Source organism: Callithrix jacchus, chromosome X, assembly GCF_049354715.1.
Source record: "Callithrix jacchus isolate 240 chromosome X, calJac240_pri, whole genome shotgun sequence".
Taxonomy (NCBI): domain Eukaryota; kingdom Metazoa; phylum Chordata; class Mammalia; order Primates; family Cebidae; genus Callithrix; species Callithrix jacchus.
Genome location: NC_133524.1, coordinates 73,127,539 through 73,146,777, shown reverse-complemented (window position 1 = coordinate 73,146,777; position 19,239 = coordinate 73,127,539). Strand labels below are relative to the sequence as shown.

Below are 19,239 nucleotides of genomic sequence, written 5' to 3'. Positions count from 1 at the left end.
GTATTACCCTTATATGAAAACCCATAAAGGACATAAAAACAACAAAAATATGACAGATCAATATCCCTGATGAACACAGATAAAAACAACCTCACAAAAGTACTAGCAAACGAAATCCAACAGCACCTAAAAAAGATAATACACCATGATAAAGTGCATTTTATCCTAGGGATGCAGAAATGATATAACACAAGTCAGTTAATAAATGTGACACATCACAGAAACAGAAAACAAAAAGCATATGATCATCTTAATAGGTTCAGAGAAAGCATTCAATAAAATCCAGCATACCTTTATAATAAAAACCATTAACAAACTAAGCATAGAAGGGCCATACCTCAAAATAATAAAGAGCCATATATGACAAATCTACAGACCTTATCATAGTGAATCACAAAAAGTTGAAATCATTCCTTCTGAGAACTGAAATAAGTCAAGGATAGCCACATTCACTATTTATATTCAACATAGTACTGGAAGTACTATGCCAGAGCAATCAGACAAGAGAAATAAACAAAGATTATTCAAACTGGAAAAGAGAGAGTAAAAGTATTACTGTTTGCCAATGATAGGATTGTATACCTAGAAATCCCTAAAGACTCCTCCAAAAGACTGCTATATATGATTTAAAAACTCAGTAAAGTCTCAAGTTACAAAATCAGTGTACATAAATCAGTAGCCATACAATACACCAACGATCAAGCTGAGAATAAAATCAAGAACTCAATCCCTTTTACAATAGCTACCAAAAAAAAAAAAAAAACACCTAGGAATATATTTAACCAATGAGGAAAAAGATCTCTATAATGACAACTACAAAAGTACTAAAAGAAATCATAAATGACACAAATGAAAACACATCCTATGCTCATGGATTGAAATAATCAATATAGTGAAAATGAGATACAGTCAAAAGCAATCTGCATATTCAATGTAATTCCTATCAAAATACCCACATTATCTTTTACAGATTTAAAAACAGTTAATTCTAAAATTCATAGGGAACCACAAAAGAGCACAAATAGCCAAAGCAATCCCAAGCAAAAATAGCAAATCTGGAGCCATCACATTACCTGACTTCAAATTATACTACAAACATTATAGTACTGGTACCAAAATATCATAGTACTGGTATAAAAGTAGATACATAGACCAATGGAACAGAATAGAGAACCCAGAAATAAAGCCAATTATCTATAACCTACTAATCTTCAACACAAAAACATAAATTGTATAAAAGTAGATACATAGACCAATGGAACAGAATAGAGAACCCAGAAATAAAGCCAATTATCTATAACCTACTAATCTTCAACACAAAAACATAAATTGAGAAAAAGACACTCTATTTAATAAATGGTGCTGAGTAAACTGGGTATCCATATGTAGAAGAATGACACTGGATCCCTATTTCTTACCTTATGTAAAAATCAACTCAAGATGGATCAAATACTTAACTCTAAGACCTGAAAACGTTAAAATTTTAGAAGAAAACATAAGAAAAACTCTTCTGAATATTGGCACAGGCAAATAATTTATTAATATGACTTCAAAAGCAAATGCAACAAAAAGAAAAATAAATAAATGGAATCCAATTAAACTAAAAAGTTTCCACACAGCAAAAGAAATAATCAGAAAAAAACACAAAATCCACAAAACGGGAGAAACTATTTGTAAACTATGCATCCAACAAAGGTCCAATATCCAGAATATACAAGGAACTCAAACAAATCAGCAAGGAAAAAACAAATAATCCCATCAAAAAGTAGACAAATGACATGAATAGATATTTCTCAAAGATATAAAGTGGTCAATAAACATATGAAAAAATGCTCCATATCACTAATCATCAGGAAAATGCAAATTAAAATCACAATGTGATACCAGCTTACTCCTACGAGAATGGCCATTATTAAAAGGAAAAAAATAATAGATGTTGATGTGAACGTGGTGATGAGGGAATGCTTAAACACTGCTGTTGACAATGTAAATTAGTAAAATCTCTATGAAATAGCATGGAGATTTCTTGAAGAACTAAAATTAGATCTACCATTCAATGAAGCAATTCCACTACTGGATATCTACCCCACCCCCCAAAAAGAAAGAAGTCATCATATGAAAAATACACTTGTATGCATATGTTTATTGTAGCACAATTCACAAATGCAAAACTATGGAACAAACCTAAGTGCCCATCCACCAATGAGTGGATCAAGAAAATGTAGTCTAGGTGTGGTGGCTAACGTCTCTAATCCCAGGACATTTGAAGGCCAAGGTTGGAGGATCACTTGAGCCCAGGCATTCAAGACTAGCCTAGACAACATAGTGAGACCCATCTCTACTAAAATAAAAAAAAAAAAAAATAGCAAGGTGTGAGGCACATGCTACTCCAAGGGCTGAGGTGGGATAACTCAGGAATAGAAAACCAAAAACCATATGTTCTCACTTATAAGTTATGGGTATGCAAAGGCACATACAGTGGAATAATAGACTTTGGAGACTCAGAATAGGAAGGGTGGAGGGGATAAAAATAAAACTACATGTTCAGTGCAATGTACACTACTTGAGTGATGGGGGTACTAAAATCTCAGACTTCACCACTATATTCATCTGTGTAACCAACAATGACTTGTAAACCAAAAGATATTCAAATAAAAAATTTTAAGAAAAACAGTCTGTGAAACAATGTGACTTACGGGGGACATGTTCCTTCCTTTTGGTGGTCCGTTTTGCTAACTGCAATCAACCATGCAGGCACCATGTGCTGATGTGACCAAACCCCACTAAAATAAACTTGAATCTTAGGCTTAAATGAGCTCTCAGGTAGACCACACTTCACACGTGTTCTTACAAATTGTAGATAGAGGAATTAAGTGAATCCTGTATCTTAATTCCACTGGAAAAGGACTCCTGGAAGCTTGCACCTGCCTGTTTTCCTCCAGACTGTGCCACATGTGCCTTTTCCCTGTGCTAATATTGCTTTGCATCTTTTCACTGTAATAAGCTGTAACCATGAATATAATAAATTCCGTGTATTATGAGTCCTAGAGGTGGTCTTAGATATCCCCAACACAGGTACAACAAAAAATAATATAATTAACATAAAAGTAAGAGGCAACAGAAATAAAAGACATATAGAAAACAAATAGCAAAATGGCAGATGTAAATCCTACCTAGTCATTAATTATATTAAATATAAATAGAAGAATAACAGCAGATTTCTCATCAAATAAATCCAACAGACAGTGAAGAAATATTTTTAAAGTACTGAAAGAAAAAAATGCTGCCAACATAGCATTCTGTAACTGTAAAATACCTTTCAAAAGTATAGGTGAACTTTTGTGACTTTTTCAGACACAAAAAGCTGAAATAATTCACTACTGAGAGATGGGCACTTCAAGAAATAGGAAGTCCTTCAGGTATAAGAAAATTAATACCTAATGGAAAGCTAAATCTACACACACACACACACACACACACACAAAACAGAAAACAACACAAGTGGCAAATATGTGAGTAAATAAAAAAGACCTTTTGAGATCGACAAGATGGCCAAATAGGAACAGCTCTGGTCTGCAGCTCCCAGCGAGACCAATGCAGAAGGCAGCTGATTTCTGCATTGCCAACTGAGGTATCTGGTTTATCTCATTGGGACTGGTTAGACAGTGGTTGCATCCCACAGAAGGTGAGCAGAAGCAGGGTGGGGCATTGTGTTACCCGGGAAGTGCAAGGGGCTGGGAACCTCTCTCCCCTAGCCAAGGGAAGTGGAGAGGGATTACACTATCTGGCCCAGATACTACACTTTTCCTATGGTTTTTGGAACCCACAGACAGGGAGATTCCCTTATGTGCCTACACCACCAAGGTCCTGGGTTTCAAGCACAAAACTGGGTGACTGTTTGGGCAGACACCGAGCTAGCTACAGGAAACTTTTTTTATACCCCAGTGGCACCTGGAACATCAGTGAGACAGAACCATTCACTCCCCTGGAAACAGGGCTATTCACTCCTCTGGAAAGGAAGTTGAGGCCAGCGAGCTAAGTGGTCTTGCTCAGTGGGTCCCAGCCCCATGGAGCCCAGCCAGCTAAGATCCACTGGCTTGAAATACTCGCTGCCAGCAGAGCAGTAGGATGTCAACCTGGGATGTTTGAGCTTTGTGGGGGAGGGCCATCTACCATTACTAAGGCTTCAGTAGGCAATTTTCTCCTCACAGTGTAAATGAAGCTGCCAGGAAGTTCAAATCTGTGGAAACCACTGCAGCATGGCAAAGCCACTATATAGACTGCCTCTCTAGATTCCCCCTTACTGGGTAGAGCATCTCTGAAAGAAAAGCAGCAGCCCCAGTCAGGGGCTTATAGATAAAACTCCCATCTCCTTGGGAAGGAGCATCTTGGGGAAGGGGTGGCTGTGGGCACATCTTCAGCAGACTAAATGTTCCCAACTGCTAGCTCTGAAGAGAGTGGTGGATCTCCCAGCAAAGCACTCAAGGTCTGCTAAGGGACAGACTGCCTCCTCAGGTAGGTCTCTGACCCCTGTGCCTCCTGACTGGGAAAAACCTCCCAGCAGGGGTCTAAAGACACCTCATACAGGAGAGCTCTGGCTGGCATCTGGCAGGTGCCCGTCTGGGACAAAGCTTCCATAGGAAGGAGCAAGCAGCAATATTTGCTGTTCTGCAGCTTCCACTGGTGATACCCAGGCAAACAGGGTCTGGAGTGGACCTATGGCAAACTCCAGCAGACCTGCAGAAGAAAAGCCTGACTGTTAGAAGAAAAACTAACAGAAAGCAATAACATCAACATCAACATCAACAATAAGGATATCAATGCAAAAACCCCATCCAAAGGTCATGGGCATCAAAGATTAAAGGTACACAAATCCATGAAGATGAGGGAAAATCAGCACAAAAGTGCTGAAAATTCCAAAAACCAGAATGCCACTTCTCCAAAGGATCACAACTCATTGCCAGAAAGAGCAAAAAACGGGATGGAGAATGTTTGATGAATTGATAGAAGTAAGCTTGAGAAGGTGGGTAATAAACTCTTCTGAGCTAAAGGAACATGTTCTAACCCAATGCAAGAAAGGTAAGAAACTTTACAACAGGTTACAATAACTGCTAACTAGAATAACCAGTTTAGAGAAGAACATACATGATATGATGGAGCTGAAAAACACAGTATGGGAACTTCATGAAGTATACACAAGTATTAGTAGTTGAACTGATCAAGTGAAAGAGAGGATATCAGATATGGAAGATCAACTTAATGAAATAAAATGTGAAGACAAGATTAGAGAACAAAGAGTGAAGAGGAACAAACAAAGACTGCAAGAAATACAGGACTATGTGAAAAGACCAAACCTACGATTGACTTCCACATGAAAGTAAGGAGAATGGAACCAAGTTGGAAAACACGCTTCACAATATTATCCAGCAGAACCTCACCAACCTAGCAACACAGGCCAACATTAAAATTCAGGAAATACAGAGAACCCCACTAAGATTCTCCTCAAGAAGAGCAACCCAAAAAACACATAATCATCAGATGCACCAAGGTTGAAATGATAGAAAAAATGTTAAGGGAAGCTGGTTAGAAAGGTCAGGTTACCTACAAAGGAAAGCCCATCAGACTGACAGCCAATCTCTCTGCAGAAACCCTACAAGCCAGAAGAGGGGTGACAAATATTAAAGATTCTTAAAGAAAAGAATTTTCAACCCAGATTTTCATATCTGGCCAAACTAAGCTTCATAAGCAAAGGAGAAATGAAATCCTTTACAAACAAGTAAATGCTGATGTATTCTGTCATCATCTTCCCTGTCTTACAAGAGCTCCTGAAGGATGCACTAACTATGTATAGGAACAACAGGTATCAGCCACTGTAAAAACATACCAAAATACAGGAGGCTGAGGCAGGAGAATTGCCTGAACCCAGGAGGCAGAGGTTGTGGTGAGCCGAGATTGCACCATTGCACTCCAGCCTGGGTAACAAGAGCGAAACTCCATCTCAAAAAAAAAAAACAAACCCCCAAAATATAAAGATCAATGACACTATAAAGGAACTGCATCAACTAATGTGCAAAATAACCAACTAGTATCATGACAGGATCAAATTCAAACATAACAATATTGACCTTAAATGTAAATGCGCTAAATGCCCCCGTTAAAAGACACAGACTGGCAAATTGGATAGAGTCAAGACCCATCAGTGTGCTATATTCAGGAGAACGATCTCATATGCAAAGACACACATAGGTTCAAAATAAAAGAATGTAGGAATACTTACCAAGCAAATGGAAAGAAAAAAAAATCCTAGTCTCTGATGCAACAGACTTTAAACCAACAAGGAACAAAAAAGACCAAGAAGACCACTGCATAATGGTAAAGGGATCAATGCAACAAGAAAAATTAACTATCATAAATATATATGCACCCAACACAGGAGCAACCAGATTCATAGAACAAGTTCTTAGAGGCCTACAAAGAGACCTAGACTCCCACACAATAGTGGGAGACTTCAACATCCCACTGTCAACATTAGACCAATCAATGAGACAAAAAATTAACAAGGATATTAAGGACTTAAACTCAGCTCTAGACAAACTAGACGTACCAGAAATCTACAGAACTCTCCACCCCAAATCAAAAGATATATACATTCTTCTAAGCACCACATAGCACTTATTCTAAAACTGACCACATAATTGGAAGTAAAACACTCCTCAGAAAATGCGAAAGAATGGAAATTATAACAGTCTCTCAGACCACAGTGCAATCAAATTAGAACTCAGGATTAAGAAACTCACTCAAAAACCACACAACTACATAGAAATAGAACAACCCGCTCCTAAATGGCTACTGGGTAAATAATGAATTAAGGCAGAAATAAATAAGTTCTTTGCAACCAATAAGACCAAAGACACAATGTACCAGAAGCTCTGGGACACAATTAAAGCAGTGTTTAGAAGGAAATTTATAGCACTAAATGCCCACATCAGAAAGCGGGAAGGATCTAAAATTGACACCCTAATATCACAATTAAAAGAACTAGAGAAGCAAGAGCAAACAAATTCAAATGCTACCAGAATACTGAAGGAGACAGAGACAGGAGAAATCCCTTAAAAAAAAGTCAGTGAATCCAGGAGCTGGTTTTTTGAAAACATTAACAAAATAGATAGACTACTAGCCAGACTAATAAAGAAGAAAATAGAGAAGAATCAAATAGACATAATAAAAAATGATAAAGAGAATATAACCACTGACCCCACAGAAATACAAACTACCATCAAATAATACTGTACATACCTTTATGCAAAGAACTAGAAAATCTAGAAGAAATGGACAAATTTCTGAACACATATATATCCCAAGACTAAACTAGGAAGAAGTTGAATCCCTGAATAGAACAATAAAATGTTCTGAAATTGAGGCAGATTAAAAGTCTGCCAAGCAAAAAAAAAAAAAAAATTCCAGGACCAGATTCACAACTATATTCTACAAGAGGTACAAATAGGAGCTGCTACCATTCCTTCTGGAACTATTCCAAAAACAGGAAAAGAGGGACTCCTCCCTAATTTATTTTATGAGGCCAGCATCATCCTGATACCAAAACCTGGCAGAGACACAACAAAAGAAAAAAATTTGAGGCAAATACCCCTTAAGAACATCAATGCAAAAGTCCTCAATAAGATACTGGCAAACCGAATCCAGCAGCACATCAGAAAGCCTATCCATCATGATGAAATTGGCTTTATCCGTGGGATGCAACGCTGGTTCAACATACACAAATGAATAAATGCAATCCATCACACAAACAGAACCAATGATAAAAACCACATAATTATCTCAATAGATGCAGAAAAAGCCTTCAATAAAATGAAACACCCTTTCAGGCTAAAAATACTCAATAAACTAGATATTGATGAAATATATCTCAAAATAATAAGAGGTATTTAGGACAAACTCACAGCCAATATCATACTGAATGGCCAAAAGCTGGGTGCATTCCCTTTGAAAACCAGCACAAGAGAAGGATGCCCTGTCTCATCACTCCTATTCAACATAGTATAGGAAGTTCTCGCCAGGGCAATCAGGCAAGAGAAAGAAATAAAGAATATTCAATTAGGAAAAGTGGCAGTCAAATTGTCTCTGTTTGTATGATGAGATAATTATGTATTTAGGAAACCTAATATTCTCAGCCCAGAAACTCCTTAAACTGATAAGCAACTTCAGCAAAATCTCAGGATACCAAATCAATGTGCAAAAATTACAAGCATTTCTCTACACCAGTAATAGAGAGCCAAATCATGAGTGAATTCACATTCACAACGGCTACAAAGAGAATAAAATATCTAGAAATGCAACTTATAAGGGATGTAAAAAGGACTTCTTCAAGTAGATCTACAAACCACTGCTCAAGGAAATAAGAGGACACAAACAAATGAAAAAATATTCCATGCTCATGGATAAAAGAAACCAATATCGTGAAAATGGCCATACTGCCCAAAGTAATTTATAAATTCAATCCTATCCCCATCAAGCTACCATTGACTTTCTTCACGGAATTAGAAAAAAACTACTTCAAATTTCATATGGAACAAAAAAAGAGCTCACATAGCAGACAATCCTAAGGATAAAGAACAAAGCTGGAGGCAGCATGCTACCTGACTTCAAACTATACAGGAACCAAAATAGCATGGTACTGGTACCAAAACAGATATATAGACCAATGGAACAAAACAGAGGCTTCAGAAATAACACCACACATCTACAACCATTTGATTTTTCACAAACCTGATAAAAACAAGCAATGGGGAAAGGATTCCCTATTTAATAAATGGTATTGGGAAAACTGGCTAGCCATATCCAGAAAACTGAAACTGGAGCCCTTTCTTCTACCTTATTAAAAAATTTACCTCAAGATGGATTAAAGCCTAGAATGTAAGGCCTAAAACCGTAAAAACCCTAGAAGAAAACCTAGGCAACACCATTCAGGACATAGGCATGGCCAAAGACTTCACGACTAAAACAACAAAAGCAATTTCATCAAAAGCCAAAATTGACAAATGGGATCTAATTAAACTAAAGAGCTTCTTCACAGCAAAAGAAACTATCATCAGAGTGAACAGGCAACCTACAGAATGGGGAAAAAATTTTCCCATCTGACAAAGGGCTAATACCCAGAATCTACAAAGAACTTCAATGAATTTACAAGAAAAAAAAAAGTCCCATCAAAAAGTGAGTGAAGGATATGAACAGACACTTCTCAAAAGAAGACATTTATGTGGCCCACAAACACATGAAAAAGAAAGCTCATCATCACTGGTCATTAAAGAAATGCAAATCAAAACCACACTGAGATACCATCTCACACTAGTTAGAATGGCAATCATTAAAAAGTCAAGAGACAACAGATGCTAGAAAGGATGTGGAGTAATAGGAACACTCTTCCACTGTTTGTGAGAGTGTGAATTACTTCAACCATTGTGGAAGACAGTGTGGTGATACCTCAAGGATCTAATATCAGGAATACCAGTTGACCCAGCAATCCCATTACTGGGTATATACCCAAAGGATAATAAAACATTCTACTATAAAGACACATGCATGCTTATATTTATTGTAGCACTATTTACAATAGCAAAGACTTGGAACTAACCCAAATGCCCATCAATAATAGACTGGATAAAGAAAATGTGGCACATATACACCATGTAGTACTATGCAGCCATAAAAAAGGATGAGTTTATGTTCTGTGCAGGGACATAAATGAAGCTAGAAACCATCATTCTCCGCAAACTAATACAGGAATAGAAAATCAAACATTGCATTTTCTTATTCATAATTGAGAGTTGAACAATGAGAACACATGGACACAGGGAGGGGAACATCACATAATGGGGCCTGTTGGGGGTTAGGGAACAAGGGAAAGGATAGCATTAGGAAAAAATGCCTAATGCATACACAGCTTAAAACCTAGATGACAGGTTGATGGGTGCAGCAAACAACCATGTCACATATGTACATAACAAACCTACATGTTCTGCACATGTATCCCAGAACTTAAAGTATAACATAAAAACACTTTTTTCTTCTTTCTTTTTTTTTTTTTTTTTGAGATGGAATCTCCCTCTTTCAGGGTGGAGTGCAATAGCATAATCTTGGCTCATTGCAACCTCCACCTCCTAGGTTGAGGCAATTCTCCTGCCTCAGCTTCCCAAGTAGCTGGGATTACTGGAACATACCACCATACCAAGCTAATTTTTGTATTTTTAGTAGAGATGGGGTTTCACCATGTTGGCAAGGCTGGCCTCAAATGCCTGACCTTGTAATCCACCCACCTCAGCCTCCCAAAGTGCTAAGACTACAGGCATGAGTCTTATTTCTTTTTATATATCTTTGAATGTATTGAAAGCAAAAGAAAAAAAACAACCCACAATGTATTATGAGGTTTAACATGTGTAGAAGTAAAATGTATGACAACAACAGGAAAAAGTCTGGAGTGGAGAAATAGAAGTACATTAAGTTCTTATCTTTTGCTTGAAGTGGGCTGTGATAAAGTTATATACTATAAACCCTAAAGTAACCACTAAAAGAACAAAGCATTATATCTAAAGTAATCCAAAGAGGTAAAAGGGAATCATAAATAATAATGCAAAAGAAGGTAGGAAAAGAGAAAAAGTAAATAAAGAAGAAATAAAAGGCAAATAGGCAGATGGTAGATTTTAAAACAATCATATCAATAATCACATTAAATAAAAATGTTCTAACCATCCCAATTAGAAGACAAAGCATGTCAAATTGGATAAAAAAGACCCAACTCTAGGTTACCTATAAGAAACCCAGATTAAATATAAAATTAATTCAGGTGTAGTACATGCTTGTGGTCTCAGCTACTCAAAAAACAGAAATTAAAGTCCAGCCTGGGCAATATTGCCAGACTCTGTCTCTAGAAATAAAATTTTTAAACGTTTAATAAAAAATATCTATAAAAACACAAATAGGACTGGGTGTGTGTGGCTCAAACATGTAATCCCATGGTTTGGGGAGGCTAAAGTGGGAGAATCACTTGATGCCAGGAGTTCAAGATCAGCCTGGGTAACATAGCAAGAACTTATCTCTACCAAAAAAATTAAAAATTAGCCAGGTGTGGTGATCCATGCCTATAGTCCTGGCTACTTGGGAGTCTGAGGCAGGAGGATCACTTTAGCCTAGTAGTTCAAGATTACAGTGGACTATGATCACGCCATTGCATTCCAGCAGGGGTGATGGAATTAGACCCTCTCTCAAGAAAACCTCACGCATAAGTTAAAAGTAAATAGATGAGGCCAGGCATGGTGGCTCATGCCTGTAATCCGGGCTCCTTGAAGAGTTGAGGTAGGTGGATCACTTGAGGTCAGGAGTTTGAGAGAAGCCTGGCCAATGTGGTGAAACCTCGTTTCTACTAAGAATACACAAATTAACTTCGCATGTGGTACATGCCTGTAGTTCCAGCTACTTGGGAGGATGAGGCAGAACCATCACTTGAACCCAGGAGGCAGAGGTTAAAGTGAGCCAAGATCATGCCACTGCACTTCAGCATGGGTGACAGAGTGAGTGAGACTCCATCTCAAAAAAAGAAGTAAAAGGATGAAAAAAAAAATGCCATGTTAATATTATTCAAAAGAAAGTCAGAATATGTATATTAACATCAGCCAAAGTAGATTTCCCAATAATAATGGATAAAAGGGAATATTTCATGATAAAGAGTCAACTTATCAAGAGAACATAGCAATCCTAAAACTTTACACTCCTAACAACAAAGTTTCAAAATACATAAAGCAAAAACTGATACAACTGAAAGGAGAAACAGATATAAATTTTAGTCAGAGATTTCAATAATCCTCCTCTAACAATTGATACAATAAGTAAACAAGAAACCAGTAAAGTTGCCTCAGAAGGAGCAGACAAAAAAAGAGAAAATCAGTAAAGTAGAAGACTTGAACAACACTATCAACCAACTTAACCTAATTAACATTCATAGAACACTCTATCCAAAAACAGCAGGATAAAACATACTTTTCAAGAACACATGGAAGATTTACCAAAAGAGACTATATTCTGGGCCATAAAACAAGTCTCAATAAATTTTAAAGGATTCAAAGAAGTATATTCTGTCACCACAATGGGATTAAATTAGGAAGAAAGAAATTTTAAAAATCTTGCATTTGGAAATTAAATGGCATGCTTCTAAATAACCCTGGGACAAAGAAGAAATGAAATGAGAAATGAGCAAGTATTTTGATGTAAATGAAAATGAAACATACTATATTAAAACTTGTGAGGTACAGCTAAATCAATATAGGAAAACTTAAAACATTAAATGCTTCTATTATAAAAAAAAAAGTCTGAAATCAAAATGTGGTCTCCAAAACATCAGCATTAGCATATCATGGGAAGCTGTTAGAAATGTAAATCCTTGGACACTAACAGAGACCTACTGAATCAGAAACTCTAAGGTTGGAGCCCAGCAATCTGTGGCCCTCTAGGTGACTTTGATGCACATCCAAGTTTTCAGAACCACTGCATATACTACTGGAGTGTTGTTTTTATTGTGCTAGGGTGTGTTCTCCAGTAAGGAATATACACAGTTTAAACTGCTCTGAAGTTCAGATCACTTAAAAACAACAGAGGATTGTTGAAATCTCTGACTAAAATTTCTATTTGTTTCTCCCTTTCAGTTCTATCAGTTTTTCTTTATGTGTTTTCAAGCTTTGTTGTTAGGAGCAAAACTTTTAGGACTGTTATGTTCTCTTGATAAGTTAACTCTTTATCATGAAACATTCCCTTTTTCCCTGTTATTATTTTGAAGAGTCTGTTCTGAATTGTCTTCTTTTGAATAGTATGTTAATCTTGTGTTAAATTTAGAATACTTAGAAAATGCCCAATGCTTGAAAAGTCCTGCAAGTGTTTAACCCTACAAATAATGCCTCATTTGCTATAAAGACCTAAATTTCAAAAGCCACAGGTATAATTTTCTTGAAATCTAGATAGGAATAGAAGAGAAACATCAGGGGGGACTATCACTTCATTTCATACTTTCTACTGTTCATTCTAGGCCTTTCATATGGGAACCAAATGTAGTCAACTAACTCTCAATCAAGGAACAAAGACATGTTAAATCTAAATGACTAGTAATACAAAAATAATTTGCTTAAAATATAGTTTTATATCTACACTTGAATATAAACTTGTCTGATGTCATGGAAAGCTACCTTAAATGAAATACTGAGGGAGGCCCTAACATAAGCACTAAATTAAAAGCACTAACTTCGATAGTGGTAGGCATCGTCTTTTAAACTAGTTCGATGCAATAATCTCAAGCATATCTGTTCTTCATTTAAATTTGCTAGTTCATATCTGTCCTGGGAAGGGGAGTTGAAACTTTTGGCTTTAAGGGGCTTTAGTTATAGCTTCTACTAGTCAGGAGTAAACAAAATCCACACTGTATTAAGATAATTAACTGACAAGTATAGAAGAGAATTTCAGTAACAACTTGAAAGCAACATTTGCCATGGAAGAACTGTAATATGGGTAGTCTATCTATTAATCTCAATTTATTATATGACAGTCCTCAAAAATAAAGGAAAAAATATACTGAAGTTCTTCTAGTATTCTAGTCTCCAAAGAAAAAATATAATCCAATCTACACTTGGCTTCCTTCCCCTCCCCTAATCTTTGGTGATTTCATTGGCTTTGGTTCTTTCTTTCTTTCTTTTTTTTTTTTTTTGAGATGGAGTTTCACTCTTGTTACCCAGGCTGGAGTGCAATGGCATGATCTCGGCTCACCGGCTTTGGTTATTTCTAAGACATTTCCTTCTGTGCTTTTGAACAGAGGCCCACAACAGCTGCCTATGGGGCCATGGGAGTATAATTAATCAAGTACTCAGCTAGCCACCACTGTTAAAATGTTTTAATCTCAATGTAAAATGAGATCAGAGTTTTACAAGCAGATTTCAGAACACAAACATTGATTTCCAAAATGGTTTCTCTCCCTTTCAGAAGCCTAAAGATGAACATACACAAATCTTAGGAGTTTTTATAAAAAGCATGGTTTTTTTTCTATTTTAATATATCTACCATTGACAAACATGCAAAATAACGAATTTCTAAATCAAAGGTCCCTAGCAGAAACATCCAAATTAAAAATAAAGCATTTAAATGTATATACTGGCCATGAAATTCAGCAAGAAGCCACCCTTTCTCCCACACTTCAGAAAAACCACCAATTCCTTCCTGGAGGATTGATGGCATTAACAGTGCTTGGCTCTCTCTCCCTTGTCAGCATCCAGACATCCCTGGTTCAATCTTGTAAATTATTGTTATAGTTCCAGTTACTAAAACTGCCCCACCATCTTCTTCACTGCATTGCAGCTTAGCAAGGCACCTACCAACAATGCACAGCTTGGGAAATGAGCAATAAAGAACATAAGGGCCTGAGAGTTACCCATACATCCTAGGTCGGTCAATTGAGTTGGGATATTAATAGGAATGTAAAATTCCAGGAGACGTTCTTTTATTCTCCTCTCCAAATTACTAGAATGTACAGTATCAGAAAGAAAACAGTAGAGGAATATGGCAATAGCCACGTATATGAAATCTTACTAGAGCTAAAACCAAACAAAACAAAATGCAAACTACAGTGGGACAAAGAACTGACTCTCATTTGAGTTTTATTTGTGGCTTCAAGCAACCTCCAAAGTAAGAGTCTCACAAATTAGGAAATAATTTGAATGTACTGAAGATTCAGTAATTTGTATTAGGATATTATTAAAATGTATATTTTATAAGAGTTGCATGTACTTCATTATTGAATTTGGTGCTAACAGTAAAGAAATAACTAAATGAAATATAACCTCAAATATACCTACTTCCAAAACTACAAAGCACTTTAACACATTTTTCTCTGGCACCCTCAACCAAATCAATAAAACAAATAGAAAATCAAAACATGATTGTAATATTACACAACATAATTCATTTTACTTTAATAACTTAGTCTGTTCCAAAGTATTTCTGTCCAAAATGTGTAGGCGCAACAGGATGAACTTCAGTAGTTAAAATTGTGATCTCCGGAAACTCCTGAATGATTGATTTGGCACCTTCAAAAAAAAAAAGAAAAGTTATTATGGTAGGATGTTTTGGTAATACCAATTGTAATTCAGGAATTTTGCAATTATTGTCACTAGGTCTAAAATTGACAGAAGACAAAGAGCAATGATCTTTGGATACCTAATCAGACTTGGTTAATCTCCTCCTCTTTATAAAGTCTGAAAAGCTTTGACAGTAGTCAGACTATGTCATCTCCATCTCACCAATAAATTCTTAGAATTATTTTATACTCAAGCTGAAAAATACAGTTATAACAACTTTTCCCATGAAGAGTTTTTTAATTTTGTTTTATTTTAAAGGTGACTGTAATCGAGTGAATATAGTCCTTTTTAAAACGAGGATCACAGGCCAGCACAGTGGCTGAAGCCTGTAATCCTAGAACTTTATAAGGCCGAGGCAGGAGGATCACTCAAGGTCAGGAGTTTGAGACCAGCCTGGACCACACAGCAACACTCCATCTCTATTTAAAAAAGTAAAGAGGATCACATATAAGATGATGGTTTCCCAACTGAAACACTATGAAACAAGTGCAATGTTTCAAAGTGTCCATGTTTTTCACAGAAAAAGCTGGTGTGTCAGAGCATGCCAGCTTTTTAGAAGTTAGGACACTAATTTTGGGGAGGGAAATAGGTAGGGAAAGGAAACAAGGACTAGGATCTTCACTGTAGAGTAATTTAGCATAAAGAGAAATGTGAAAGTATGTAAATGACTCACAATAAGTGAATGGTTAAATAACATATAGTCAAAGGATATGATGTAACTGTTAAATCATGATTTTGGAAAATATTGAATGGCATCAAAACTACACATGGTAAATGTAAAAAAGCACTAAAAATAACAGCATTGGAATCATGTAAAATGTTATCACGAAGCTTAGATATAACCGATACAAATTGTGCATATTTTAAATACCCTGTCAAATTAAAAAGCCAAGCAAAGCCATCACAGAATAAGATTTTTCAGCTAAAATGTCAAAGAATAGTACACCAGTCTCATTTATACTATTAAAACTCAAAAGAGTGATTTTTTATTCTCAAAGGCAAAAATCTTAAAAATTATTGAATTCTCTCAATGTTGTCAATGCCACCTGTATTACACATAGAAACGATAACTAAGCAAATCACCCTTTGTTACCACCACCATTTGAACTACAAGTAATATTTGGTTATGAAACAGCAAAGTAATCAAACAGGCCATATTTCCTATACAATAACTTACCTAAATAAGCTTTCCCAACTAAATATACTGTAGCCTCTTTAGAACTGGCTAAGATTCAGAAATTTTGAAATGAGAAAACACTTGACTAGAGAAGTCATATATTGCCCTTTTTAAAAATTATGAATCAAATACAAATTCATTGTAGAACACTTGAAAAATACCAATTTAAAGCTTAAAAATAAAACAAACAGCACTTAGAAACCCACCAGCCTAAGTATAACCACCTATAATAGTGGTTATCACTATTAATACTGTGTGTGCATTTTGAAACCAGAATTCGAACAACATTGTGTGTCTGTCTAGCCTCTCATGCTAAGGAAAGATTTATTAGGTACCATATTAAATTCAACTCTGTTATTGTAATTAAAATAGTCATAATTTGTACTGGTCATCTCTAAGCTTGGTCATAACACTTTATAATATTCTAATGCATTTATTTTAATACTGCTTTTTCCAATTGCGATGTACATTTTTGGATGCCATTCAGTATTTTACAAAAACATGATTTAACAGTTACATAATAGTACATCCTTGGAATATATATTATTTATTTAACTATTTCCTTATTCTGAGTCATTTGTATGCTTTCACATTTGTTCTGACATGAAACAACTCTATAATAAACATCCTAGAAGCTAAATTTCTACATGTACATATAATTATTTTCTTAAACCACATTCCCAATTGTCCTATAAAGTATGACCAAAAAAAAAAAAAAAAAAAAAAAAAAAACCTAGAAACCTAGAATCTTAAGTTAGGTATACCTCCTCTCCTTTGGGAAATGGAAAACACAAAGTCTCACTGAACTTTGACCAGAAGGCCAACTTTATAAACTTCTGCTTTTTGCTTCACACTGCAAAGGTTACTTCAGTAAGACTACAGGGGGGGTACTCAAGATGGTGTGGTGAAAAAAACCCAGGATTGAAGCTCTCGGTGAATGCGCAGAGAGGGTGAGTCAGGGCCACATTTCCAGACAAATCTTTGTTGCCCACAGAACAAAGAAATTCCCAGGTATAAAAGAGACGTAGGACGCGAGGCAGAGGTTTTGGCTGGCGCTGTAGAGAAGCGGTGCTACAGTGAAGCAGCGCTACACAGCGCTGCACACAAAGAGCTCTGGTCCGGGTGCCCTGTTAAACCGGCAATCTGAGACTTGAGAGGGCTGAACTTGAGACTGAACGGGACTTGGACAGTGAGCCAGCCCAGGAGATTCAAGGGAAGTAGCTCAGTGGGACAAAAAAATGGCGATTCCAAACGCTCCGGGTGCGGACACAGCTGAACCCAGAACAATGTAGCTTCATAAGAAAAAAGCGTCCGCCATTACTGAGGCAATCAGCTCCTACTAAGGTACACGCCCATTGCTGATGCAGCCTGCCATTGCTAAGGCAACCCGCTACAACAGAGACTCTGCCACAGGACATAGCCTGTGGCAGCAGAGTGCAGACCGCTGCAGCAGAGCAGAGCCTGCAGCAACAGGGTGAACCTCACACTATCAGGGCGGAGCCTAGCCAGGCAAATAGTCACTAGACTGCCTCCTAGCTGGGCAGGACAGCACAACGGACACTCACAAATAAAGCCCCAAACCCCCCCAAGACAGAGCATCTGGGGAAAAAAAGGGTTTTATGAGTTCAACTGCAGCAGAATTAAACGTAGCAGCCTAACAGCCCTGAATGAAGAACAGAACTCACAGCTCAGCAATTGAGCTCCTATAAAGTACAAACTGTCTCCTCCAGCAGCTCCCTGACCCCTCTATATCCAGAAGACTGAAATTTGGCAGGCATCCTTCTGAGACAAAGATAGCAGAAAAAGAAACTGGTAGCATCCCTCAGTGTTCTGCAGCTGCTATAGGTGCACCCCAGACAAGCAGGGCCTGGAGTAGACCTCAGCAGTTGTACAGTGGATAGGCTAGACTGGTAGAAGGAAAACCAAGTAACAGAAATACTTCATCATCAAAAATCTGGGTGTCCACTCAGAGACCCAATCGAAAAGTCAGCAACTACACAGACAACAGGTGAATAAATCCACAAAGATGGGAAGAAACCAGTGCAAAAAAAGAAAAACACCCAAAACCAGAACACCTCGCCTCCTAGAAAAGACCAAAACTCCTCACCAGCAAGGGAACAAAGGTAAACAAAGAATGACTGTGACGAAATGACGGAATTAGATTTCAGAAGGTGGATGATGAGAAACTTTTGTGAGCTAAAAGAGCATGTTTTAAATCAATGCAAAGAAACTAAGAACCTTGAAAAAAGATTCGAGGAAATGATAACAAGAATAGATAACTTACAGAGGAATATGAATGAATTAAAGGAGCTGAAAAACACAATACGAGAATTTCGTGAAGCATGCACGAGTTTCAACAGCCGAATTGACCAAGCAGAAGAAAGAATATCAGAAGTCGAAGATCAACTCAATGAAATAAAACGAGAAAACAAGATCAAAGAAAAAAAGCGCAAAAAGGAATGAACACTCTCCAAGAAATGTGGGATTATGTGAAAAGACCTAACCTACGTTTGATAGGTGTACCAGTATGTGACAAAGAGAATGAATCCCAGCTGGAAAATACTCTTCAGGACATTACCCAGGAAAATTTCCCACACCTGGCAAGACAGGCCAACACTCAAATGCAGGAAATAAAGAGAACACCACAAAGATATTCCGCAGGAAGAGCAACCCCAAGGCACATAATCGTCAGATTCAACAAGGTTGAAATAAAGGAGAAAATACTAAGGGCAGTCAGAGAAAAAGGTCGGGTCACCCACAAAGGGAAACCCATCACACTCACAGCAGATCTCTCGGCAGAAACACCACAAGCCAGAAGAGAGTGGGGGCCAATATTCAACATCCTTAAAGAAAAGAACTTTCAACCCAGAATTTCATATC

The 19,239-nt window shown here is 37.0% G+C and overlaps 1 protein-coding gene across 6 annotated transcripts in view; it reads right to left on the bottom strand.

Moving 5' to 3' along the window:
* UPRT (uracil phosphoribosyltransferase homolog) overlaps positions 1 to 19,239 on the bottom strand; it is a 101,443-nt gene that overhangs the window by 34,939 nt on the left and 47,265 nt on the right. For 4 of the 6 annotated variants that reach the window (XM_035287929.3, XM_054251124.2, XM_002763018.7 and 1 more), the window contains exon 7: positions 13,928 to 15,131. In XM_035287929.3, the coding sequence (XP_035143820.1) occupies positions 15,025 to 15,131 (107 nt within the window). In that variant the 3' untranslated portion in view covers positions 13,928 to 15,024. Of the gene's footprint in view, positions 1 to 10,073; positions 11,599 to 13,927; positions 15,132 to 19,239 lie in introns of those variants that run through there. The other 2 variants (XM_078363876.1, XM_054251123.2) reach the window with 2 other exon arrangements.